Source organism: Hippocampus guttulatus, chromosome 8 (assembly GCF_054856545.1).
Source record: "Hippocampus guttulatus isolate MCC_2025c chromosome 8, RoL_Hgut_1.0, whole genome shotgun sequence".
NCBI classification, from domain to species: domain Eukaryota; kingdom Metazoa; phylum Chordata; class Actinopteri; order Syngnathiformes; family Syngnathidae; genus Hippocampus; species Hippocampus guttulatus.
The window spans coordinates 12,919,493-12,947,090 of NC_141268.1; the positions used below are offsets into that span (position 1 = coordinate 12,919,493).

Consider the following 27,598-nt stretch of genomic DNA (forward strand, 5'->3'; position numbering starts at 1 on the left):
TGCCTTTCTCCTAACCCCGATAACACTTGTGTCATAAAGTCAATCACTGTTTATGATGCCATTTACAATTTACGCACTCGAGTAAAAAGTCAGCCTTAGTTTTGGCCACACTCACGGTTTTCAAATGAGGAAATTGCACAGTGATTCCTGTTTGTAAAGACAGTGGTAGTGGCTAGAAGGAAAAGCAAGGTTGTATAACTGGCTGTGTTGCAATGGGAAGAGGGAAAAAAAACACTCATGACACGCCTGCTCTTGCTGTACACACGCAGAAGCAACTGGGAAAATAAAAAAGTCCCTACTAGAGAGCAGTAATTAACACTTCCTGTTAAAGTTGATGATAATTCCATTGTCTAACACTGTGTCAAACTCAAGGCCCGGGGGCCAAATCTGGCCCGCCACATTATTATTATGTGGCCCGCAAAAGGCAATCAAGCATGTCAACTTCCATGATGCTTCCTAAAATCTGTACCAAAATTTCAAATGATCATATGTAATAAATGAGAGCTGTTGTCAGCATTTTCTTGCTACCAAATCCCTCATTACAGTCACTTAAATAGTTATTATTCTTGACTTCCTCACATGGTTTCACAGTCAAGATGGCCCTGCAAGGGAAATGGCAACTATAATGTGGCCTGCAACAAAATTGAGTTTGACACCCCTGGTCTAACAGGTCAGGCAAGCATCTTCCTCATACCATCCTATTATGTTTTTTATTTTTAACTACGGAAAGTATGCACTGACGTACATATGGCAAAGCCAGTCACCTCAACAAATTACAGGACGGTACATCTAGTCACAATTTTCGCTTCATGAAGACACAAGTAGAAGTAGTAGGAGACAGAGACAATCAGCAAGTTTAGACATATTAAAGGCAAACAAATGAAAATATTCCTCACTGGCCAAATCAATGACCTGATCTCAACACCACAGAGTATACATTTCACCAACTGAAGACACATGTGAGGGCAGTAAGAGCCACAAAAAATTAGCCATGAAGCCTGGCAATGAACCTCCAGGGAGGCAACTCAGACTTTGGTGATGTTCAAGAGCTGTAGATATACATGCTGTACATGGTAGGAATGTAGAGGCATAGGAAGTAATTAAGAATTATAATCACCATTATGTATTTTGAGCCTTTACAAAATGGCAGTAGTCTACATCTAATATATTCTATTGTGGTTCATGCTATCAAAATGAATCTGTTTTTTTAATGATAAATTAGCACCAATGCACTTTATAGGTTGAATAATTGGGTGGCTTGGGATTTTTTTTTCTTTCACCAAGACCTCGTATTGTGTATCACACAAGATTGACCAGGACTACCTAATATTATGTCTATCTTTATAGGGGAAATGTAGTCACAACTGCCATTGAAAATGTTGGTCAGACATTTACAATTACGCTCTAATATTGCATATTGAATGAACTTGCGTATATGCAGGGTCCTTGAAATTTAGCCACACTGGCCACCCATCAACCTTCACCCCACTCCCACAGTAAGCCCTCCCCGGCACTTGGATCACAACGTCCTTGCTGGTCCCTCACTGACATAAACTGGCCAACTTCCAGACTTCCCAGCTGGACATTCCTCCCCATCTCGGGCCTTTTATGTCCTTGTTTCGAAACACCCACACCAACATGTAATGCTAAGATTTTATTTGATTTGATTTAAAAAAAATTTAATGGTCCATCACTTTTTTGTAAACTTTGAAATTGTACACACAAGAGTGGACAGGAAATATATTACACGCTGGTGTTGTTATGTGACCTTTGTTATTTATTTTGTGTTGTCGCGCGTAACCTTCACTCGAGTATCAAGGCTGTCAGACTTTGCTTGGACTTTTTGTCCATGCATGCTCAAATTCTTATCAGGAACAAGGATGTAGAGAAGGAATAAACATACCTTCGGTAAATGAGGAACTACAGTATCTAAGTCAAAAAACCTTCGTACGGGATGGATGTCATCATTTTGCGAAACGGAGTGCTGCACTTCTTTCACCAGTTTGTCTTGTTGACTCTAAATGAAGAGAAAATTGAACACATTCGTTTCAAAACACACACACACAAATGCGATTCACTTACATTTTTTATACAACGGACCTCTCATGAAACAAAATGTGTTTTCATGACTACAGTCAGAGACTTCATACTTATTTTCTATTGTAATTGTGTATTTTTCGAATCTATTTTTTTTAAAACAGACCACGTTTTACCTTCTTTCCACATATTGTTAAAAGTTAAGAGGAACATGAATATAGGTTGCTGTAAACGTTTTTTTATTCCATCCAATTTGCATACGGCTTATCCTCGTGAGGTTGTTCATTACAAAATCAAACAAAAAAACGGGAGGGACATTCAGGGTCATGTTTTGACTATTGAGTTTACTGATGTTTAGTTTTGTAACAGAAACATTGTGTAGTGCATGGCTCCCAAAGCTGGTGAAAAGACAGGCTGGAGTTTGCTTTGAGTCACAAATGCTTTTTACATCATTTCCTCATGAACAGCATACTACAGTTGGTTTGTTGTGTTGCTAAATATAAACAACTATGTTGCAAAGTGAGCCATTCACTCATTTTGAAAAGTGTGGAATGACAAAGATACTTCCTCTTGGCTCTGACAGCCAGCCGGACTGAAGGTGTGTCTAAAAATTAAACACCACACTAGAGTTCCGTGAAACAAAATTCCAGATTGTTGAGAACTAAAACTCACTCATGAAAACATACATGACACTTCATCAAGCAGAAAAGGGTGTAAAATGATCACCCACTCAAGATAGGAGCCATAGGCGAAGGACTAAAACAATAACATGCTTTAGGTAACATTTTAGGTAACCTATTTTCTCCTCCCTTTGTCAAAAGGCCCAGGGCAAAAACTGTGAACATGTTCAGACACACCCAAGCATATTTTTCACATGAGAGAAGGGTTCAGTTTTTCATTCTATTGCTCCAGTGCACCATTAATTTGTGTAACTAATTATTCAAGGAAAGCCTCTTGGCTCCTGTTCCTTAGGTCCTCCTGGAAACCGGTATTGCTGAAGAGTTAACCAGAGCTAAATATTTAACTTCACAAGATTATCTTAAACCTTGGCATTTTCTAGGAGATACTCAAATCAAATCAAAATCAATGTGATCTAGAATGGATTGGGGGGGAATAAATAATGAATACAATGCTTTTTATACAGCACTTTGTATACAGCGGTGGTTGTTTTAAAGTGCTCTAAAAATGCAGTTGGGTTGAACAAATTTAATTCGATTTTTTTTCAACTTAAGTTTTCAAGTTTCATTTTACACATCGCTGCCTTTGATAAAACATAACAAATGAAAAATTAAATGCAATTTCTTATCTTATCAATGCTATGCCTCAATGTGGTGCGGCACAAGTGGCAAGAACAATTATTTTGACTTCATTTTGTGTTTATAAGTAGTGTAGCAACACGACCTTGACATTCAGGGTTTGAATCTTGGCTCTGGACCATGTCCTCCCTGTTGTTCCCCACTTTCACCTAATTGGTGTGAAAATTATAAATATACTTTTGTTCATCTATCTGTGCCACCGATGTACACTGACAGGCAGAGCAATTAAATGCTCTTTCACTTAAAGGCAAAAAGTGAATCCAGTTGTCATTCATACAACAGAAAGATTCAAACAGAAGAGGTCAGTCAATTTGTAAGTGAATTAAACCATGATTATCATTATTTGAGTTATTGCATACATTTTGATTTTTGGTTTGTGATGTGTGGGAAGTACATGCCTTGGCTAACTATAGATTGAGAAACACTTGTATGAACCGGTTTTTCCTAACCAGGGTTACGTGGAACACGAGTGTGCAGTAGAAAGGGTCAAGGGGGGCCGTGGGAATTCGACAAATTTCACTTATTTATTGATCACAAATATGTTTTTGCTCATCTATCTATGCCAGCTTGTCTTGAAAGACAAAAATATCAAATGCTCTTCCATTTGATGACAGATAAAATAAAGCAATGTACTCTGGCCATTGTTACCACAGATTAAGTCATCTTTCTTCTCAATTTAACAGACCTGGATTCCCTACTGAATGAATACATTTTAAAGTAAATGAAGACAAAAGCATTAACTTTGTTTTTCTACATTTTGGTGCAATATGGATGGGAAGCAAACGCTTGTGTGGACAGCGAATGGATGCTGTACTGTATATGACGCCTTTTAAAGTAGTTAGACAATCGTTTACCATGAAAGACATTTTGTAGCCATGCTTTATGTTTGCTCACCACTGCTTACATCTGGCGGTAGGAAGCCGGCACTGCATTTTGAAACATAGCATCAAAACTTCGTTAAAACCGCTTACCAACTGTTAATTGACTAGGATAATAGCAATAACTCGACTTTAAATTATTTGAGCATTTATTCCGTTTTTTCCCCCTTTCATGACATTTATGCAGCGTCCCCTTTAACAAATCTGACCAGTATCCGGGCGCCCAATAGCGGCGCGTAAACTGAAACTTGCTGTCACAGGCTAGCAGCTAAAGGCGAACAGCTGGCCTTGTTTTCTTTATCTCTCGCTCTAAAAGCAAACCCTGGCTTCTCAAGGAGTACCGTGTCAGTCGTGACAAACAATTTGGAAATTGTCGCGGCATACCGCGTTGTCCCTGAACCACGAAAGATGACTTCTGGACTGGTAAGGGAGTTTATAAAGTCATCTGTTAGCCGCATTAGAGATGTTGTCTGCTCTAAATAGTCACTGACGTGCAACGGACGCGAAGAAATGTGCAGGCTTTATATCTGATGATGTTCTTGTATTTCTATTTCCACGTTTTGAGGGAGTAAAATTTAGGGTCTTTTTTTTCGAGTTGTGAGACACAAGCCAATCTACGCGTGGCGGAAATACGTCACGAGCCAGCTGCGCAGTCTACTCTCATCTTGTAAATGAGACTTATTTCATCACCTGAGAGGAATTTAATATTCATAGTAACAATATTGTACGTGAGAGGAATTTGATATTCAGAGCAAAAATATTCACATATATCATTTGTATTAATAATATAGTACAACCAACAAAGTACAAACAAAACTCAGGACGTAGGTAGTTATTGAAGAGGTATTCAAATTTACATCTAATCTAAACAAACAAAAAACTAAAATATTTAGATGAGGAATGTTAGCATCTTTTAAATACCCTAATACATGTGGAATTATGGTACAGTAAAATTTGTACAAGTAGTAGAAAGTGGGATGTAATATTCAAAGTGTAACGCAATGATGAAGTTTCAAGTTAACGAATCATGTGTTTGTTGATCTAAAATTGAGGTCTGTCTTAACCATTTACATTCCTTGTACATGTACTTTTGGTTTAACTCTTGGTTGAATACTGGTATTTTTATTTTAGTTTCCTGTGAATGAACGCTATCATGCCTGTGTTTGATGTATAATCGTATAAAGGGGTGTCAAGCTTGTTATCATCCCGGTAAATATTTAATCACAAGGGATGCAATGATACACCAAAAATCTTGATTCGATACTTGGTTTTAAGTTCACTGATTGTAGTAAAGAAACAAAATGCTTAACCAAACCAAGATAAGCATCTTGGAAAAAACAGGGACAGTTTAATGGAATTCAAAATTAAGCACCAACACATTTTAAATCATGGATTTGTAGTAAAGTTCAATATCAATCAATCATGTGTCTTTTTGGGATTTCAAAGATGCCGACAATTACATTCTTTTTCTCAGTCATATGTTTGCAAGCGAGAAGCTGATCTGCACTGTGTTTATGGATTTGCCGCATAGCTAGAACGTGAGGGACTACTTTTTGTCTTTTAACTGGGTTGTTCTGTGTGGAGGCCCCCCAATATGTGCCCCATTGTATTACATAATTCCCCCTGCATTTGGGCGTTTGCATTTTCATGGATTGTGTTAGGCCGAAGTCAAGGACACATGTCAAGCTTTTAGGGGTCATATAAAATTGACATGGAGGCCCAGACCTGAGCCACATGCCTTGAGTTCAACAAGGGTTGCAAAATGGTGTAAAATGTCTGTCAAGTTTCCACTAATTTTGGATGTGAAATGAAGATATGGATTTTGGAACTATTTATGGCAGTCTCATGGAAATGTATCATATCCAAGCCTCAATATAAACATTGTTTTGCCAAAAATAGACAGCCGCACAAAATATTGCAGTTAAAAACGTGACAGTACAACAGACTTCTAAGTCGTAAATACATTTGAAATATTTTATTGATCTTTTTTTTTTTTCACCGAAGAACAAAACCATGACGTTGAGCTGCATCCCATCCTTTGTTCAACTCTACATTAGGTAGTTAATAGTTTAAAACGTTAAAAAAACGTATTAAAAAATAAAAACTTGTAACTGATTTTCGTGTTAGCTCTCGACGCCGTATTTGTCAAAATTTCTCATGATGATGCCGAGCTCCAGCTCCACGGTGCCCATGGACGCGGTGTGCAACCTGTATCTGTCCGCCCCGCTGTAGATGAGATCGGGGCTCCTGAGCTGCGGTCCACCGCCGACAAACATTCGCGATAGCTCCTGCTGCCAGGAGCCCAGGGGCCTCCACGTACAGCAGCTGACTCGATGATGTCCAGGACTAGAGGGGACGTGGCAGTAGCCGTAGCCGAACAACTCGCACCGACCGAACGAATCTTGGTGCCACACCTGGAGATGGATCTTGGGCCAACCTTGCAGTCCCTTGGTGGCGTAGTGCAGGTCAACGGGATGGCACCAGTACGCCATGTCGCCCGTCTGGGGGCTGTCCACTTGAGTCTGACCCTGCTTCGAGCCGGAGAGAAGACGCCACCCTCCGCCAGTGTGAACCCCCCATTTGCAAAAGAGACTGTTCCGAGGGAATCCCGTGGCCCCAACCAGCTGACCTATGATGTGCAGCTCGGCCATACCACGAAAAAAAATACACTCTTGCGTGGCAAAAACGAGTCTTTATATCTCCTTCGCACGCGAGCTATGTGGCTGAAAGCGTCAGCGTCTTACGTCTCCTAGACAACGGTGTTCGTTATACGGATACGCGTTGTCCCGCGTTTTGCATGTCAGGCGGGCTAAAAAGCTCCCCTTGCTTTGGGATGCATGACCTGAGTCGTCAACTTTCCATCAAGAATCCGCACAACTGCGCGCAATGCTGCCATGGAGACATAAGGCTGGGCCGAAAAGACAAACGCCAGGGACAAACAAATGTAAAGGACCTACTACTTCTTCGACGCTTGAAAGCAAATCCAATAGGAACAGCGCCATCATGCGGGTATGAGGCTTGCAAACGATTAGCTGCGACGTTCGGTTTTGTTTTGTTTTTTTATTGGGAAGAAATGTCAGATTCAGTGGATACATTTGTGACTTTGTGTGCATGGTTGTAGGTACATTGTTCTCGATGTACCTTTTCATCGGCATATTTGACAAAGTTGTATCCAATCCAATCCAATGTAGATCAGGGATGGGCAATTTAAATGCTGGAGGGGCCATGATTTTTCATCAGTGCTCCTTGGGGGCACAAATTGCTCTTGTGCATACGTGCACAATACGTGCTGTCATTGTATTTCATTTTAAAGGCATGTATTAAAGAGCCATTAACCTAAACCGACAACAAAAGGGTTGAAGCAAACACCATGATACTCACATCCTATAATTATTTTTTCCTATTGCAGAGGGCTTTTGCAGCAAAATCACCATACAAGGAGAACACAAAACTGTTGAACAAGAAAATAAAAGATTAAGTGCAAGGACTCACATTATACTTTTGTGTCCATGAATCTGTATCTTGTGGCAATGGGGCAGTAGGGTTAAGTGCCTTACTCAAGGACACCTAGTCATGAAGCAGACTAGCATATCATCTCTCAAGCAAGCAGTTGCCATTATCGTCTGCACGCAGCAGAACTCAAACTATGATGCTCTGGTTCCAAAGCCTGAGGCATTAGTGATGAGCTACATTCAAAACTGGATCAAAAATGCTATGACACTGCAAACATTCTTAGTTCATGTTTTTTTGTGTACTGCCCACTTTACAGACATGTATGAAGTTTTAAACTTTTGTCTCCCTATCCATATAGCCTGATCCGACCCTTGAGCGTAATTTTAAGGGTCACAAAGATGCTGTGACAAGTGTGGACTTCAGCAGCAACTTGAAACAAATCGGTAAGTGCTCTATACATTTAAAAATCTGTTTTAATTTGACTTGTGTTTTCTGGCAACTTCTTACTTAACTTCATTCACGCCCTGGATCGTCATCCTCCAGCCACAAGCTCCGCGGACTGCAGCGTGATGATCTGGAATATGAAACCTCAGAGGCGTGCATATCGTTTTGACGGACATGAAGACTCCGTCACCTCCATCCAGTTTTCTCCCTCAGGACATCTGGTGGCCTCCTGCTCTAAAGACAAGACTGTGCGCCTTTGGGTTCCCAACATGTAGGTTTTTCTTTTTTTTTTTTCTGCCAGGAGTTTTTATTTCTTCCATGTATGTTAACGTATGGTTCTTTTTATTAGATAATTGTTTGTTTTAACAACTGTTGTTCAACAGAAAACGTTAATGATTAGCACAGTGCAAAGAAGAAAAACAATACCATAATAAGTCTTTTTTAATTAATCTTCACATATTTTGTCATCATAAAATCTATTAGCAATTAATTTGAACTTTCCTAATTGTCATAAAAGTATGAAAGTGCTGAATAATGAAACAAAGTACCGTAAATTAAAACTCTTCACTCTTTGAAGACGAGCTTTGTAATGGAGACGGAAACGTTTGCAGGCAGTACCCATCACCTGGTAGCAGTTTATGGGTATTACTGTAATCAATAAAACCATTTGATGATGTCTAGTTGTATCGCTCATATTGTACTGAGCAGCCAGACCATTGTGTGTGATGTGTACGTTTGTGGGTTTTACAGGAAGGCTCAGTCAACCGTTTTCAAGGCTCACACGGCCACCGTGCGTAGTGTGAATTTTTCCGCGGACGGTCAGAATCTGGTCACAGCGTCCGATGACAAAACGGTCAAGGTGTGGGGAGTCCACCGACAAAAGTTCCTCTTCTCCCTCAGCCAGCATATCAACTGGGTCCGCTGTGCAAGGTATGAGCCGTTTGGCGAACCCAAATATACCTGCAACCTCATTAAATATCTGCATTTCTTACAGGTTTTCTCCAGATAGCCGCTTGGTCATTTCTTCAAGTGATGACAAAACCATTAAGCTGTGGGACAAGAACAGCAGGGAATGTATTCATTCTTTCTGCGAACATGCTGGGTGATTACTTTTTTTTTTTTTTTCTTTTTTTACAAGAATTTGATCAACGCAAAGATGTCTTTCTTCATTCGTCTAAGTTAATTTTTCATCCCTCCATCCTGAAGTTATGCAACCCACGTGGATTTCCACCCCAGTGGAACGTGCATCGCTGCAGCCTGCACTGACAAATCAGTTAAGATTTGGGACATTCGATCCCTTAAAATGCTCCAGCATTACCAAGGTAAAGAGTCAAGACATCTCACCATTATTTGACATAATTACAGTCAGTTAACTTTAAAGCTGCAATTAACAGTGTGTCTGTATTAGTTTGCATTCATGATTTCTTTCATTGCCCTAACATGAAATGAAGGGGTCATTTTGGCTGTCTACTGCCATTGTTTTCATTAGCTCCCCTTAATGGATTTCAGCTGCAAGAGCTAATAATGGATAATGACACTGGTCAGTACCTATCTTCCCTGTCCCTGCCTCTACTTCATTGTGATAATTACGTTTACAAGTTCCCAGACAGATGTCGTAACATTACGGTGTTGATCAAATGTAATTCACTTGGTTTAAGTGGCTTGATCAGTTTGAGTTTTGTTTAGGATGTGTTTGATGTGGCCCCGCTAGCTGTAATATGAATGGATTGTAACCACATACAAGGGGAACGTCCAAAGTCACAACCACTCTTTGATGTCAATTTCTGATCCTGTGTGACTTCAACTCAGCGATGATGCACGGCATTAATGTGTGGTGATCATCATAAACATCCGAAAAACAACTTTTTTTTTTAGGTGGTCCGGGCATGATCAGCAATACAATCGCTTAAAAAAAAAAAGAAATCAGTGGCGGTGGGTATGAAAAGTCTGCACAAAACTGTTTGAATTTTAACAGGGGTGTGTAAACTTTTATAGCAAAACACAGAATTGATCTGACCAGACAAGCTAAAATGGCAATAGTCAAATGTTGAGTAGTTTTACTTTATTTATTTCATTGTGTCTGTGTTATCATGCTGCGGTTAACTCTGTGCGTGTTTTACAGTTAGGTACGGTAAAACGGTATTTAAAATGTCGCCTGTCCATGGTGGCAACTATGTGAGCCTGGAACACATTCATTCATTTTACATTTTGTTTTGGGGAAACTCGAATTTTTAACTATTAATTGGAAGTTAACCAGTATCGTGGAACGGATTGTGTTCCACTTTGGAAGTTTCGCGGTTATATATTATATATATATTTCCCTTTGCCCCTTATGCTCAACCGCTACAAGATTAGGTACACATTCAATGGCATTCAATACAAGCGCTCTCTTAAAAAAGATTTTTTTTTTTCAGTTTTAGAAAGGTAACATTTTAGCACGTGTTTTTTAGTGTGCTTGTAATTTGCATCACACAGACAAGTGAGGAAGTTTTGATGCCGCTCTTGAGGACAGCAATGTCCTCTACACTCTTTCAGCCAAAAGAGGGCGCCTATGGTTTATGGAAAACCTGCTCTGCTCATTTTGTGTCTGTCAAGAATCGAGTTCTTGCAGTGCATGTCGGCATGAATCGAATGATTACCAGTTTGCCACAGACTCGAGCAATTGACTCCATCATTTATGTGAATGTAAACATTATGTGGAGCCACCATGAAGACACAGTTAGCGGAGACGTATAAAATACAGTGGGTGGTAAAATGGTGGAAATGGAGAAAACACGGGCAATTCTGCTGCTATTGATCCTGTACCAAATTGCTTTGAATTATGCAGATAGCTTGATTATGTACAACAGGCCGCTGTGGTACATGTGGTGCCTGGCTGCCCGGCCAATACAACTATACTTAAGGCTAAGCTCCATGTACAGCACTTTGTGTGCAGCGATGGCTGTTTGAAAGTGCTCTGTAAATACAGTTGTGTTGAGTCATAAAAGTTTCACCACACAGTATTTGTCAAGTTGGATAAATATTATGTGTGTGACTTTTGCATTAATTTGTGTTTGTGTGTGTTCTCTCTAGTCCACAATGGCGCAGTGAACAGTTTGTCTTTCCATCCATCTGGTAATTTTCTCCTCACTGCTTCCAACGATTCCACAACCAAGATATTGGACCTTGTGGAGGGAAAACTGTTGTTCACACTGCACGGGCACCAGGTATGAACACGCACACATACACGCCTAAATTCTTTATACCCTGGCCGGGCTTAAGGGTAAGAGATAACCTATTAGTTTAGATCAATTGTCACTGACGTTTTTTGATAGTGAGCAATACTTCCAGTACATGTTTGATGCTCTGGATCGCACATTAAAAAAAAAAAAAAAAAAAAAAATATATATATATATATATATATATATATATATATATATATATACAGTGTGTATATATATATATATATATATATACAATTAGTTAGTTGATAGTCGTCTGCAATATGTGATGAATCACTGATCATGTCAATGCTTCCTGACAATACCCAACAATTATTTGAGGTAGGAAACATAAATATCTATATATCATGTATCATAATATATGCAACACTTTCTATGAATCTCTGGAGTGGTTTACATTTTCAAACAATGACTTCTACAACGTTTCTAGGAAGTCACAATTTCCCATCACGAGTGAGCTACAGCATTAGCAGAGGCCTGCGGGACACTACTCGGATGCGACTTGGTCCCCTCCGGCTTAGGTCGTCATTAACGTTGCTCTCAACTCCCCGCATGGCAACTTTCTTGTTTCCTTCCTTGAAGTGTGTCTACAGAATGTTCATTTACTTTTCCCCCCCATTTCTATATGTGTATACAGTTTATTTTTGTACTTGCCAGGCAAGCAGCCCACTCATAATGACTCATCTCCAAAATAGGACCGTGTTTCTTCCTCTGTTTATGTGTATCCTCTCCTCCTCCTCTTCCGCCACCTCCTTTTCTTCTTCTCCTCTTTGATTCGCTCCTTTCTTTTGTCCAATCTCAGCTCTACTCTGTCTGTTCTCAACAGTTTTGATATTCTCTCTTTAGACCCTACTGGACTGGCAGGCCCAACATCGAAAAGAAGCCTATCGATCTAACACATATATTTTTGTGTCCTGTGTATGATGTCTTTATACCTCACTTCTAACTAGTCCACTCTTAATACAGATTAAAAAAAACACAACAACAAATCAATACATCATATCCCCCTTCTCACACCTCTGAAGTTGTCATCTCTTGCATTGTTCTCTTTGGCTCAGCACTGACTCCAATCTGCTTGGCTAGGAGCTCTCACAGTACAATGTAATCTCTAAATTTGAATGCTACTGATGTATGAGGAAGAAAAATGGGATTCTAAAATCACACAAAAAGCAGAAATCTTTTTTGTTTCTCCTGTGTTTAACTTCTTTTTACACTTAAATGGCAGTTAAGAACAGACCCTCGCCACCCACACCGTATACCTCGCAATTAACAAACACAGCAGCAAGTTGGCTTGGTCTCATGCAGATTAGCCACGTGGTCCTCCTTTTCAGTGCATCAATTTTCTGCCCAGGCTGCTCAGTACAATATGACTAAGTCAACAAGAATAAAAATAAAATTGGCAGAACGGAATGTACCGCGGCTTGCATTCTCCCTCCTCGTAGATTTGCCACCAAAATCATGACGGATTAGAATGACTGTTGAAAACATTGTCTTTAGAGTCAACAAATGTGTTATGGTGGAGACAGTGTGACCCTGGAATGGATTTATTCCATTTCTGTGATATCTTTTGGGAAACTTATTTCAAATCGGAGGTCGGCCAGCATTCTGAAAAAGATCGCGGCGGAGCTGCACGGAGGTTTCACTGTATTATTCACCTCTCCCATCAGTATTTGTGCTGAGGTTAATGAATGTGACTGCTTCCCTAGCACCCCTTTTTGATGGTGCTTCTACAGGTTGAGTACGAAACGCTACATAGTGCGAAGCTCTGTTTTCATTTGTATGCTGCACTCATGTGTCAGAGCACACATACTATGTCATCTATTGTCCTGCCAGTGGTTTTATCACAACATGAAGCTAACGAAAAAGGTGGTGGGAAGCAACCCTCATGAATAATGTCAAGTTGTTTCTGAAATGAATTCATTATAAATAATTTTGGGGTGAAAGGCAAAGTTCGGGCACTGTTTAAATCACGGGATCGAGGCATGTACAGTATGAGTGCCGGTTGGAGTAAAGAGCTGAAGAATGCATAGCATTGAACGTCTAGCACCCAAAAAAAGTACAGTAATGAGTGTTTGTCTAGCCGTGGCAAGTGCCAGCCTGGCAGCAGGCATTAGTCAGAGCAGAAACAGAACATACTGTCTGTCATGTCGTCGTGTTGCTATAGTGACACTGTCTGCTTCGCTCAGGTGCTTCTGGGAAAGGATTCCTCACACAAACTGGCCTGTCTGGGTGCCAGCCACACATAGGACACAGCTCCCTTTTTTATAATTCCCACTTGCCATGTGTGTATCTTTTGTTTCCGTTCCTTTGTCCTGACACCCTCAGGTGATCATTGCTGGCTCTGACCAGAGTTTGACCCGTGCCCACCTGCAGCTCTGTTTTCTTGATTGGTTCCCTGTGCCCCCCGTACATCAATCGTTAGCACAGGAGTCGTCAGGTGAGATAAAGATACAATGTGATCTCGACTCTGTATCTCCACAGGGTCCAGTAAATTGCGTGGCCTTTTCCAGAACAGGAGAGTACTTTTCTTCTGGAGGTTATGACGAACAGGTGATAAGTTAAACTCAGTTCTAGCCTTTTCAGCTGCATTTTCTAGCGAGATATCCCTAAAACCATCCATGCACATGCTGTTTTTGGCAAAAGATGTTATAATTTTACACTGACCCGCAGGTGATGGTGTGGAAGAGCAATTTTGATGAGACCAGTGACACAGCCAGTGACACAGCAAGGGTGCAGCAGTCCACCAGCCCCACCTACCAGGTGCCATATTCCATATTTAATATTCTAAGTCTGACGACATCTTATTTGTTCCCTTTTAAACTTCCACGAGCATAGAAAGGCATATATCCATAATTGTCTGCATGGAAAATGAGCAAGTTTGGGAGAATGCCTGTCGGAATGTTCTGAACTCCTATTTCCACACAAGGTCTAAAAGAATTTAGATCTGATGTCACATTGTCCTTTTAGCTGCAAAGTCGTTGAAACTAAATCAACAGTACTTTTTCTGGTTGCAAGCAAGTAGTGGACTGCACATAGAGGCTCCGTTGTTCTCATTTCGAATGTTTACGTGGTCGATTTCTGTTTTGGTTTTTTGCTTCTTGTTTTATAACTGCCCATTCAGAATGAACTTAAATCAATATATCAGTCAAAAAACAATAACAGTACTCTTGTGAAGTTGCTCTTATCTGTTCGCTGCCATGTTCAGTGTAAGCACTGCATGTCATTGAGTATGCGCTTTGAACTGTGGAATCCGCTTTTTTTCTTGCGCCTTTTCCCACTCAGCTGCAGGCTCGGCCTGTGCCCGCTATCAATTAAAAACAAAATTGGCCTCATGAATAAACTTCAAATAATTGATTAAATTGATTAGTCTTTGTGTGTGTATAATCAGTGTCAACAATAAGTTTTAACTACCGTATTTTCCGCACTATAAGGCGCTTTGGAGTATAAGGGGCACCTTCAATGAATGACCATATTAAAACTGTTTTCACATATTTGGCACATAGCATTATAAGGTGCATAGAATAGAAGCTAAAATTGTGGCTGAGATTACATTAAGCATCCACTAGATAGAGCTGCGCTAAAGGGAATACATTACAATACGTTACAGCTTTATTCATATCCACTTTCATAACTGCTGCAGCTGTACCAACGCGCTTTGCAGAGCATTTACAATACTACATTCAAGAAATCAGAATATTGATCCATATATAAGGCACATCTGGTTTTCTCAGGCGCACAGTCGGTTTTTGAGAAAATTGAATGCTTTTAGGTGCGCCTTATAGTGCGGAAAATACGGCACTTTATGCGCACGAACAACTACTTAGTGCGCACTTTGTACACACATTGTGGTAGTCCATGCGCACGAAGTAATAGGTCATACCCACAAAGGAGTTCCTCGTGCATACATCGTAGTTATAGCAGGTGCACAAATATATACATATTTTCTTTCAAATCTCATGTCTGGAGCGCCGTAGTTTTATTCCTTACTTATAATTCTGAAATGTGATCAAAGCAGAATTGCTGCAACGTTTTGCAAAACAATTTAAAGCTAATAATTTAGAACAAGGGATAGGACTCTCTCATTTCTACTAACTAAAATGTGTTTCTTTTTTCTTTTGATTTTTGGTTTATGTCTTTGTTATGTTCTGTGTTTATATGTTCAATTAATCGATTGATCAGTATGCAGCAAAATGTTCACAGACAACATAAATAGTATGCTTGCTTATTAACATAATCTCACAGGTTCAGCTACAGGTTTATGCAAATATTTACAGCTAGTATAAAAATAAACACATGGCACCCACATGGTACAGATGCCCTAGTGTTTAGTGTTTTCATACGCCTTACCCCTCCAAGCATATTGCAGCCTTTGAAGTCTGGCGTATTTCACGTCTCCGTACCACTTATGTAGGACGACCAATATCTATCTGGTCCTGCACCTTCACTTTGATGTGAAATACTTTCATCCCCATTTCCTGACTTCTTCAAGTAATTTGCATATTAATATAATCTATGTTTATATTGTAACAGCATTCTTTAATGTGATATTCATTTAGACATTCGATTGTTGTAAGCGTCAAGTCATGACAATGCGGCTCCTGAAACACCGTTTTGAGACCTCGACCCAAGGCATTGTATAACAAAATACAGTCACTGTTTGCCTAAAATGAAATTTGTGTTGAAGTTGGTTTGCTTTCATCCACGTAAGATTGATGAAATACTTTCCTTTTAGTGTTTGTTTAATGCTGCACTTGTAATAACACCAAAAGAAAATAACCTTACAAAATCTTGACCAATGGGTTAATTTGACATGTCTGTTGTGTAGATACCACCCAAAACAGCAATAAATGCCATAGTCAATTACGCTTAAAATAACCAGATGCAAAAAGACTTTTAAGCTGTGTGTGTGTGTGTGTGTGTGTGTAGTTTATGTAAGCGAAGCAGTACAACATTAATTTTATTTTTAAAAAAAGTAATTTTGTAGTTGCACAAACGTGTTTTTGCCTGCGGCATTGATTCCAAACAGTTTCTGTGGCAGATGTGTGTAATTATTGCAGGAAAGTGACTGGCTGTGCAAAGACTGCCGGGGAAATTAGCTCAAGAGCACTGCAAACCTTATGTAGAATATTCATCCATCTATTTTCTTGAGTGCTTGTCTTCATTATCGTCAGGGGTGAGCTGGAACCTATCCCAGCTGACATTGGGCAAGACAGAGGGTAGACCCGAGCCGAGATTCAAACCTAGAATCCCTCAAAGGTGAGGCAGATATGTTAACCACTACCTCACTGTGCTGGGTTAAAAGAGACATGCAATTTTTTGTTCAAAATTTAAAACGGTTTCATCTTTGTTAACGGCCCCTTTTTTTAGTCTTACTGAAATATGCTGGTTTGAAGGGGGTGGTCCTGTTTCATGCAAATGAGCTGCTTCTTACCCTGCCGTATGACTTTCATTACCATGACGACCAGGGGCGGAGCTATGGGGGTGGCTTCTTTTTGAGTCCGACAAAAAACCCAACGCAAACTGCAAACCACATGTACAAACAAACAAACAAAAAAAACCCAGATCTGTGTATGCGGTACAGGCAGCTGACTGATCGCCAAAATTTAAAAATTCAACAAAATTCTGAACAGCTTGCTCATAGACACATGCTTTTGGGAATAGGCAGCTCGCAAAAATTGTACCTGGTTGTGTAACTTTACACATGGGTGGGCAGGCACTTCAGAGATTTTTTAGACAAGCAATTAAAAAGCCAATTTTCCATAATATGTCCCTGGACAATTGCAGATTCATAACCCCCTTTTACTTTTCCACTATCTTGTTTTTGTGTTGCTGTTCTGTATAAACCACAACATCAAATGGGGAGATGAGGCTTTTTCCAACTTGGAGGGGTAGTAGAAGATTCATAACAACAAAATGAACGATTAACTATAATGTTCATGGGTATCTATCAAATAAATCTAAATCTCATCTGAATTTAAATGTTTGAAACTCCTTTTTCAACATGGCTGTTGTATTGACAAGTTACTCATTGCATTGTCAAGTTACATGTGGCTCAACCACCCACAGCAGGTGTCACGTTGCTCTTAGTCAGCAAACTAGTCTTGTGATAGCAGCCAAGTAGTGCACTCCAGCTTGCCTCAATGATTTAATAATCATCTCGACGCATTTTACAAGATTCCTAGCAAGCAAATGAATTGATTACTATGGGTCATTTACAATTAGAAATAACTGCAACCAATGAAAGCATTCAGTTGTTGCATTTAGATGCACAGTTGTTATGGAAATGAATATGTTTATGGTATCTAATCACAGTACTTTACTTAAAGCACTTCTCCTGATTTCCCCTCCAAGTTGACATTTAAAGTTGATCCTAGATTGGAAGCTGTGTTTTTAACAGATTTTGCACACTCTCAGAACAAATAATGGAGAGATTGTTTTCTGAAAAGGGTAAACAAGGTCCTCGGGCATTGCGGCTATTAGTTCTCTTTAAATATTAAAATGCTTCGTCAAATATCACTTTCAAACTGAAAAGGGGAAAGTGGTTGCAGGGAGGGGAGGAAACCTCAAAGACGGGTTTAGATTTCAATCTTTTCAACCTGCCACAGTGTTACTTACATCACCAAGGGCAAAGCCAAGGTCCTTGCATGCACAATACTCGGCATCCTCCTTTCTTCTTGCTTGTATTGATCACTGCCCTGCCAACGGACCAGAGCCACACACAGTGATCAGTTTTTGTACTTTCTCATACCCGATTGAGTAGGGTTGGCCGATATGGCTGAAAAATATATCAGGATAAATGTATTTCCTATTGGTCAGTATCGATGATTGTTGATTTAAAAAAAAACTATTAATAAAGACCCAGAGAAAAAAGGGAATTTACGTTATTTCATTTTAACGTATTATTATTTAACCGTGAAAAAGTGATGTAATGCAACTTTAGTGCTTAAGTTAAGATCTGATGGAAGAGCTCAATAGAATCACCCAGCAATTGCATTCAATAATATTTAGCGTCAGGAATGCCATAAGATGAGACTAATCAAAACGGCGACAAAACGAATTGAAACATTTCGAAAAGCTTCAACTTAGGACTTTAAAACCGAGTGTTTCTTTGAGAGAAATACATACATGTAGGCAACATAGTTATTTAGCCTGTGCACATTTTAATTAGGGTTCGTTTCTGGACTTTCATTCATTTCTGTTTTTCTGAATTGTCATCTGCGAGTTGCAACGTTGGCATCGATGCCAGGTGACGCACCAGGAAAGTGCCACTTTCCTAGGTTTTGCTTTTCATGTATTATTTATCCATTCAGAATTCATTATTTATAGCACCTCTTTCATCTGCCACGTGTGTGTCGCCTGAGAGGGAAGGGAAGAAGTGGAAAAAAAAATGTCACCCTCTTGCTTAAACAGTAGCCTGTTAGAAATGGATTTCAAATGCTTTATGGATTTGGGTGTAAACAACCAACACAATAAGCAGAGTTGTTCTAATAACGGGAGGTAAATATTCCTCGCTTAGCAGTGCTTTGAAGTCAAGTGGGATAATGCAGTGAATAGAATCCGTGAAAGTCTTCTATCACCAGAATGAACACAGACAGCTCATCAAAATAATATCCTATTTTTCTAAGCAACGTGTGTACATCGAATGATTTAACTGTCATGAGGCAACTACGCATGTTCAGAAATTCACCAAAATATCACATAGTATGATCCTGAAACATACATTGTATATTCAAATACAATTATTAGTCAGAAATAAGAAAACCTGTTTGGAGACGTTCCAAAGATATTTGTCATACGGCTTTGCACCACACATTCACAATGTGATGGAAAAGGTCCACTTCAGCCACCCTGTTTCTGTGCCCTACAGAGGAGTAAAGTATGACAAACCCCGAAATCAGGACTTTTTTAAAGACCCTCACTCACCAGCAAAATAATAACAGTTCCCCTTTCAAATGCCATATTAAACCCGACTCACCCCTTGCTGTGGGACAGAAAGCCCCTCTGCCCCCCAGAATTTTCAGATTGCATTAGCAGCATTTAAAGGGAATCTAAACCAAAAGATTCTCTCAGAAAGAATATGTTGGACATGCCCGTAGTATTCTAAATACAGCATTGGGATTCATTTTATTTGCTGTCATGGGTCTGCCATTTTGGCCAATTGTGTCCTCTGCTGTTGACAGAAATTGACATCACCTGACGGCTCGCCTGTTTTCTGGGTTTGTTCACGTGACATTGGCAGTGCGAGGCCAGGAGCAGTTGTGATGTCAAATTCACTAAAAGGGGAAATCAGCCCCCAACATGTCATTACAATAAATTTCTTTGCAGCCCTACTTCTGATTAATATTGCGTTTGTGGACTATGAGTTAAGAAGTAAAATCCACCTGTTTTTGTCCATCTCGGTGGGCGGCCATTTTGCCACTTGCTGTCGACAGGTAACTGCCAATCATGGCTCAGCTTCAGAAAACAGGTGAGCTGTGATTGGTCCTGAATAACTGTGACATCATTTTCATTTGACAGAAAATGGCTGGATTTTGGTACTGAACTCATATTGCGCAAACGCAACATTAATCGGATTGTTGTCTTTAGTTGATTGGAGACGCAAAGAACACATTACTGTAAAAAAAATATTTGGTCGACTTCCCCTTTAAGATGCTTAATTCGTATTCCACAAAAGCAGTATTATTCAGAATACCCGATTTTGACTTGCATGGACACATTTAACGTATTCTTTCAAAGAACAGTTTTGCATGTAAGGCCTCCCGTCTGTGTTTTTAAGCCTAACCAAGTTTTGGGAGATCCTTGCCCGCTATGCTTAGCATCCACTCACAGCCCACTACAGCCTAAGGTTACAATTAATTTAATCAGGAAGAGATTGACTAATGAGAGCTATGCATGGAGGGAAAGGCCGCTCACTGTTGCAGCTACCCCCCTTGGACTCAAATCCACAGGGAATTCTAATGTAGCTCATTAGATATGCTGATCTGTTTATGTGGTTGAATGCGAGGCTGCACGATGCTTTCCCAGTCATGGACACGCCACCAGAACCACGCAAACCTGTTTGTTCAGCACAGTAAGTCGGCTTTCAAATGAGCTCTTGCCCAGCTGAAGTCTGAGAATTTGTGTGTTTTCAGCGTTTCTGATTTCCTCAGTGCTCAACACAGCTGATCAAGTCTTTGCTGCTGTGGGAAAATAAGTGTGTGTGTGTGTGTGTGTGCGCGCGTGTGTGTGCGTGCGCCATCCATAGCTGACAGGCAGATCAGCTCTCTTATCACATCGGCCCTAATCTCCCCCGCCTCCCCTCCTCATCTCTAGCTTCACATCTGGGTCTCTCACCCACTCACGTGTACAGGCAGACGAGCTGCACGCTCGCAACAGGCTTCCCTTTACAGCTCAACACACACACACACACACTCACCCTCCACTCCACTGCACTGCACGGCTTAGGATGCGGAGGGACAGAGAAGACTTCCAAAGCATCACAAACTTCTGTTCTCCCTTCGCCATTGTTTTCATTGTGCTGCTGCACAGTACATGCATATGACAACGATTTGCAGTTACTGAAACCAAGTCCCTCAGTTGCTGGTCATTATGAGCGGTCCAAAATCTTCAAACTTTAAAGATGATGTAAATGTAGAGTAGACTGAAGCAATTCTCCACAGATGGTGCTATAGAATCCTACGCATGTGAGACCTCAGTAAACATCTTACTGAGTGGAAGGAGGTATGCAACAGTAATTGTATGTATAGGCCACAACCTTGATTTTCACAAGACGTCACTGAACGATGAAGCTAAACAAACAAAACTAATGTCAGAGAACGGAAAATGCATCTTCCCTGGCACAGTAGTGGTTGAATCCAAGACTCGATGAGAAATTGTATATAGAGAAAAGAGATGCCAAAAACTAGAGAAAAGCAATTTCACATTGCACCAAAAATATCGAAAAAGACCGATAAAGAAATGCATAATAGCAACCAAGCTCGACTAAGAAACTGCTTTCAAAGGATCTTTCATCAATCCAAATGCTGCATCACTCGTGTTAACAGTCAGTCAAAAGCAATTTCAATTTGAAAATGCGTCAAACTCATTTCTGTCGCGGGCCACTGAGGAGTTACGTCTTCCCTTGGTGGGCCGTTATGACAGTGAAACTAAAAAAATGTTTAATCGTCTCATTGCATTATTACTTGTACAGAACATATTAGTGGATTACTAGTTTTGAAATCAATCAAGTCAACTATAATAGTTCAAGTATTGTTCAAGTGAGTATAAACAGGGTAACAAAATGATTGCGAAATCTCAACATTAATTATTGCACACATCAATTTGATATTTCGGCACACATTTCAGCAAACATGATGCAAGTTGACAACCAAGATTTGCTTTCGCCGGCCACATAAAATGATGCAGCAGACCGGATCTGGCCCACAGGCCTTGAGGTTGACACCAGTTGTCTATGCCAACTAAGATTAGTCACATAATGTCGCCGTCGACATGACTTTGACAGCTGCTTGTCCTGCCTCCCTGACAGACCTGCACCGATGGACTGAATCTCGCTTCCGTAAGCGCGCGACTAGTGGATGGGGTCCGATCAGTGACGGATTTGGAGTGTGACATATCGCTCGGTCCAAGACATAGAACGATGTCTATCTGGTAGTCTGACAGGGTCAACGTCGTTTAGTTGGACAAAGACGTTAACCTGCGGAAACATCGCAGCTCTGGTAACTGCAAATCATTGGTTGGTTCCATTGGTGGTGTAGTGTTTCACTAAACTAGTTTGGTATTAAATGCTACTGAGTGCCCCGTTTCCAAGTAACCTGAGCTTGACTGGTAATCAGTTATATGTACGAATTGATGTTTGATAATCATTGATGAAATTGCACTAGTTGCTGGTTTGTTTATTTGTTTGGTGTGTCTCGGGGTACTGGGCAAGGGTTTCTCATCGTAAAAATAATCTCCTGTCTTCAGGTAGCGATGCCCCTTCTGGCATTCCAGTCCGATTAAATTATTAGAAAAAGAATGTAGGTGATTAGGCCTTTAGTAACACATTCTAGCATTTCTGATGTTTGACATGTCTTGGAACATGTGTAACTTATCATGCTAGTGCTAGCTGGGTGAAAGCATGCCAGTGAGACTGGCTGCATGACTTCAGAGCTTTGGCACCTCAATAAAATGCCCCTGTGAATGTTATGAGTAACACCTGGGTTGGAAAGAGCCTCATAGCGTTCAAGAATTTTCACGTTTCAGCATCCTTTTGTGTCAAGTTGTAAAACCCAGCCATGCGCTTGTGTCCCAGCTTGTGTCCGTCTCCTCTCATAAAAAAACGCTCTTCTCTTGTGTGTCAGTATTTGCCTGCGCTTGTGTAGTTTGTACTGCAGCATGCAAGGTCCATTGATGGATGGCTGCTTTCAAACCAAAGTTTCATTTGGGCCTCAGGAAATTTTCCACTGTTGGTTTTCCACTCCAGGTGATTCATTAGTAGGGGTGGTTACTATGTGTGCTGAGTTGGTGTGCGCATACAGTTTGTGTTTACATTTGAGCACATCAGGGTTTTGCTTGACTGCATGTGTAAGGCGACTGTGGTACAAAACGTCGACAACTGGCTGCGTAAAATGTTTGGAAGTGCCCTCCTTTTTAAAAAAAATATTTATCTCTGGATTGCCGAATACAAACTAAACAAGATTGTTTTTTTGTTGTTGTTTTTGGTCTATTTTGAGTTGAAAACGAAAGAGCAGTTGAGTGTTTAAAGTCCTGCGAAAGGAAATCAGTGCTGAAAAATGTAGCAGAAAATGTCTGATTCTTATTTCAGAGGAAGGCGATATAAATCGAATACAGATGTGAAATATTGAGGAGGGGGAATGGAAAACAACTGAATGGTAATAAATCAGAATGTCGCATGCTCTACTGTTAATGCATATGATAATGTGAATCATATGCCAAGGCCTTTGTGTTCACCAGATAATAACAGATTGTACACAAGTGAGGCATAATGGCCCAAGATGTTGAGCTGCACTTTTCACGATCAGCATGTAAACACCACCGGAGGGAACCTGAGGACTTGTTCATCCCTTCGGTGGCGTTAGAAGGAAATGTAGATTTCATCCTGTTTTGTTTTACATAAGCTGTTTTGGTTGGCCTGCCGTGACCCCTTGTAAGCACTGAAGCAGCTGTTGAGATGCAGAACGAACTCGGGGTGCGCCGATACCACTTTTTGTTCAGATTTTTCAAGCATTAGTACTTTAATTTGAGTACTCTTTAGAGAGTCCTGGTGCTTGATAACGACATTGTATCATCTAATTGGGATGAAAATGATTGTCACAAAAGACGAACTTGAACATAACATAAGTTTCACTCAAATCTAACTTTTGAATAACAACTTCTCATAACTGCCCGTTTCATTTCAAATGTGCATGTTTATGTTGTCAGTCTTCTTTTGTGTGAAAAGTGAAAAGCAAAAACCAACCACAATGTTTCCAGGCTGTGTGACTTTTTGTCTAATCATTTCGGCCCAGTACAGATTTCTGCTCCTTTTGGATCACTCCCAATTCTAGGGAAACTAAGCCTGTCACTACCAATGTATATATAGTGCATGTTCGAGCAGGCTCTCTGTGTTTAAGATAATTATTTTGTTTGCTGTGCAAAGTAGTCATTTTGCCACTCACTCAGGGCAGCATACCTCTGCTCTTAGTTTTAGACACTTTGAAATAGCTTACCTCCATGAGTTATCCCTGTACATGTATTTTCCGCACTGTAAGGCACACCTAAAAGCATTCAATTTTCTCAAAAGCCAACAGTGCGCCTTATAATCCAATGCGCCTTCTACATATGGATCAATATTCTGATTTCTTGGACATAATATTTTAAATGTTCTGTAAAGCGCTTTGTTCCAGCGGCAGCGGTTGTGAAAGCTCTATATAAATGAAGCTGTATTTTATTGTATTCCCTTTATAGGCCATTCATTGAAGGTCTGCCTTAGTGCGGAAAATACGGTATTTGGTTGAACCGTCATTTTCTGTTTGGCTTAAACATCAGATTTAGAATTTGGAATCAGCGTTAAACCTCTGTTGTGGTTTGAACTTAAGTTTAGCGCTTCATTTCAAGATTTGACATTTAAATGAGGATTTGAGTTTGAAGTTGAGGTTCAAGCTTAAAGTTAGGCTTTCAAGTTAGAGTCTGGATTTCAATGTAGGATGAAGCTTTTAAAGAGAGTGACTGTGTTTCTGTTGCCCCGATTTTAGGCCTCAGAACCAGCCCAAACAGCTGCCAAAATAGGCCGTCGTCCCAGTGCAGCCATGCATCCCAACACCCACAGAAGTTTGAGCACCAGTTCCACCTCCACCCAGCCAAAGGTCCACGGTGTGGAGCCAAAGGTCCACGGCGTGGAGCCAAAGGTCCACGGCGTGGAGCCAAAGGTCCACGGCGTGGAGCCAAAGGTCCAGGGCCCGGCTCAGCCCTCGCCTCAAGTGTCCCTTGTCTTGGAAGAAAGCGCGCCCCTTGGCCTAACCACCACGCTTGAACACATTATGGGTCAACTGGATATTCTCACGCAGGTAAGTGGACGTCGGGCTCATCTTTCGTGGCATGCACCGCGCCACCCACTCATGCAGTCGAGAACAAAAGCTTCCTTTTACTTCTCAACTTTTAGGCCAGAAATGGTTTCAGCAGCATGGACAGGAAAACGATTACATAACTCCTTCTATGGTGCTTGACACTGAATCCAACTGGTTGATGAATCACATTTCATTCAGTTCAAGCACACATTAGCGCCCCAAAACCTGTGTTTACTTTGGATTTGGTTCTAATTCTCTTTTTTATTTTCATCAGCAGTGCCTCTGTGTTGTTTTACCCATGTTTGATTCATGAATTATGGATCCTCAGATGATGTGAGGAGGTATTCCGAGAGCCCCATATTTGATATCAGTACTTTAGAAAGCTCTCTTCTTATCACTGGGGCATTCCAATTATGTTCTCCAAGGGTGAAAATGTTACCACGTTGCTCTGTCAAGATATCGCAAGACGCACTTCTAAAGAGACGGAATTCAATAAAATGTGGTGTGAAAGTAAAGATTAAACAAATAGGTTGGAAGTGTGGCTATATGGCATATCATATTTGGTGGAGCTTGGGTCGAAAGGGGAAGCGTCACAAATAGAGCATCAAATATATAGGCTGTCTACGAATTCCGAGTTGGGTATTGTTGGATGAGGATATGTTGCAGAGGAATGTTTGCAGTCAAACACATGGATGGTCATGTGTAGAAACCTGCACGGGATTCTGTTAAAAAAAAAAATGCAGCAGCTAGCTCAGCGAGGCAGGCTGCAGCACGCTTTGTCACCCCTTTCACATTTCACCACTAATACGTGATGTTTCCTTCAAGTCTCAAAACTGAACACCTAGAATGACAATGGGAATATATGACATGATGAGCAGTCACGGAATGCACTCTGACCTTTTATGTCAACACGTCAACTCGAGAGGACGGGTTTGGGCCTCACTGGATGGCCTTCATCATGACAATTTCTCTTTACCATTTTACAATACAACAGCCAAGCCAGCAAATAAGGCAAACATGAGCATATTGTAACACCCATGCTATTAGGAAAGCACAAATAACTGCCAATATATACTTTCTTGCTTCACCATTCAGCTCTTTGTACCTCTCACAGTCGAGGAATCTGAGGGACGCGAATGAATTATTCAGCATACGACAGAAGCTTCCAAAGACGTACTTTGCTGTCGTAGCTGTTTTTCACTTGCCCACCCACCACTCCACCCAGTTGTGAGTTGTCCCCCCCCCCCCCCCCCTCAGTACTGTATCTACAGCACTTTACCCTATGTATTTAACTGCTATACATAGACGTTTTCACTCACGCCGGAACACTTTTTGAATGTCGTCCATCATTTGTTTTAATGAGCAATACAGGGAAGTTGGGCTTTGATTTCTCGAAACATGTTCCAATACATTCCAGAGATGTAACAGGACAATAAACCTATTTCTCAGATTAAAGTGTGGAATTTCCTGTTGTAGAAGGAGCCAGTCAAGCGATTAGTTTAAAGATCGACATCAGCCGCCCTCGATTTGTGCGTCTTTAGTCTGACAATTTCGTCATACGTCATGTCATCGTTCTGAATTCTTCGTTCAACCTTGATGACTTTAAATAGTGTTAGCGCTCACTCTCTCCTACTAGATCTTCTTTTTGAATTTGAAGTTATTAGTAAATACAAAAACCAGCCCCGATGTAAATTTCTTTCACCTTGCTTTGTAAATACACTTTAGAAGCTGACCTACATCCTCTCCATGAGGCTTTTGAGCTTAATGTCCTTGAGCTACGCTAACATAAATTGTCAGCAGGGATGTCCAACTCTGTTCCAGCATGTTTTAGCTGTCTCCCTCCTCCAACGTCGTTTTGGATCTTTATTTTTCTACATTCCTACTGAAGCAGTTCGGCATCAACACCAGTCTGTCTTTTGGGTCAGACATAGCGTGGGCCGTACCAAAGCGATGAGACTGTGACACAGGCCGGTAACGCTGAAGGCGATGGGACGCATAATGCATTCTAGAATGAAAAGAGAAACTGTGCTCGCTCCATTTTAGGGGCATAAAGATTTGGTTCCTACCCTAAATGAAAACCATGGAGCGGTATCATGTTGCTGCAGCCTGGGGGACACGTGCACAATCGCACGCATACTCACACAAACAACGTCAGTAAGGCTGAGGACTGACGGGCCATATCAGGTTGGTAAGATAAACAGGGTATTATTGATCTAGAGAACAGAGACCAGGAGAAAGATATACACGCATTTACCCTGCTTGCATGGATTGAATAACCAAAGATGCCTGGTCTAATGACTCAGAAAGAAAACGACCCTCACCTACGCATACCCCACATCTGAAGACCACGACTGCCGACAGCAGTTTCCTCATCATCATTTTTGGCGCGTTTGTTGTTTCTAAGCATGACACCCCATGACTTTTTACAGGCCTGCTATCCGTTGTCGACACATTTTCTCATGGAGTTCAAGGTAACACTGTTTTATTGATCATCGGAAGACAGACTCTATCACAAGGTTTTTCAGCTCTTCACATTGTTGGGTAGAGACTTTATTTTTCCGAAAGGATTGAACGAGATTCTCCTAAAGGTGTAGTGGTGGTCATATACTGTATAGCCATACCTTAAAGTTTGACCACAATCCATTCTGCTCCATGAAGATCATTTATACGGTTGTTCCCTGAAGTATGACGATGTTCAAAGTTTG

General features: G+C 40.7%; 2 protein-coding genes across 3 annotated transcripts in view; one reads left to right on the top strand and one right to left on the bottom strand.

Annotated features, from left to right (window-relative positions):
- The first annotated feature begins 4,512 nt into the window (after positions 1-4,512).
- poc1a (POC1 centriolar protein A) overlaps positions 4,513-27,598 on the top strand; it is a 28,177-nt gene continuing 5,091 nt past the window's right edge. The window contains exons 1-10 of one of the 2 annotated variants that reach the window (XM_086118771.1): positions 4,513-4,654; positions 8,043-8,127; positions 8,228-8,399; positions 8,879-9,058; positions 9,123-9,230; positions 9,335-9,450; positions 11,201-11,334; positions 13,831-13,899; positions 14,020-14,109; positions 24,582-24,893. In XM_086118771.1, coding sequence (XP_085974897.1) covers positions 4,640-4,654; positions 8,043-8,127; positions 8,228-8,399; positions 8,879-9,058; positions 9,123-9,230; positions 9,335-9,450; positions 11,201-11,334; positions 13,831-13,899; positions 14,020-14,109; positions 24,582-24,893 — 1,281 coding nt within the window. In that variant the 5' untranslated portion in view covers positions 4,513-4,639. Of the gene's footprint in view, positions 4,655-7,117; positions 7,241-8,042; positions 8,128-8,227; positions 8,400-8,878; positions 9,059-9,122; positions 9,231-9,334; positions 9,451-11,200; positions 11,335-13,830; positions 13,900-14,019; positions 14,110-24,581; positions 24,894-27,598 lie in introns of those variants that run through there. The other variant, XM_086118772.1, reaches the window with a different exon arrangement.
- LOC147201222 (B9 domain-containing protein 2) lies at positions 6,188-7,197 on the bottom strand. The gene has a single exon (XM_086118773.1). The coding sequence runs from the start codon at positions 6,880-6,882 to the stop codon at positions 6,355-6,357; it is 528 nt and encodes a 175-aa protein (XP_085974899.1). The 5' UTR covers positions 6,883-7,197; the 3' UTR covers positions 6,188-6,354.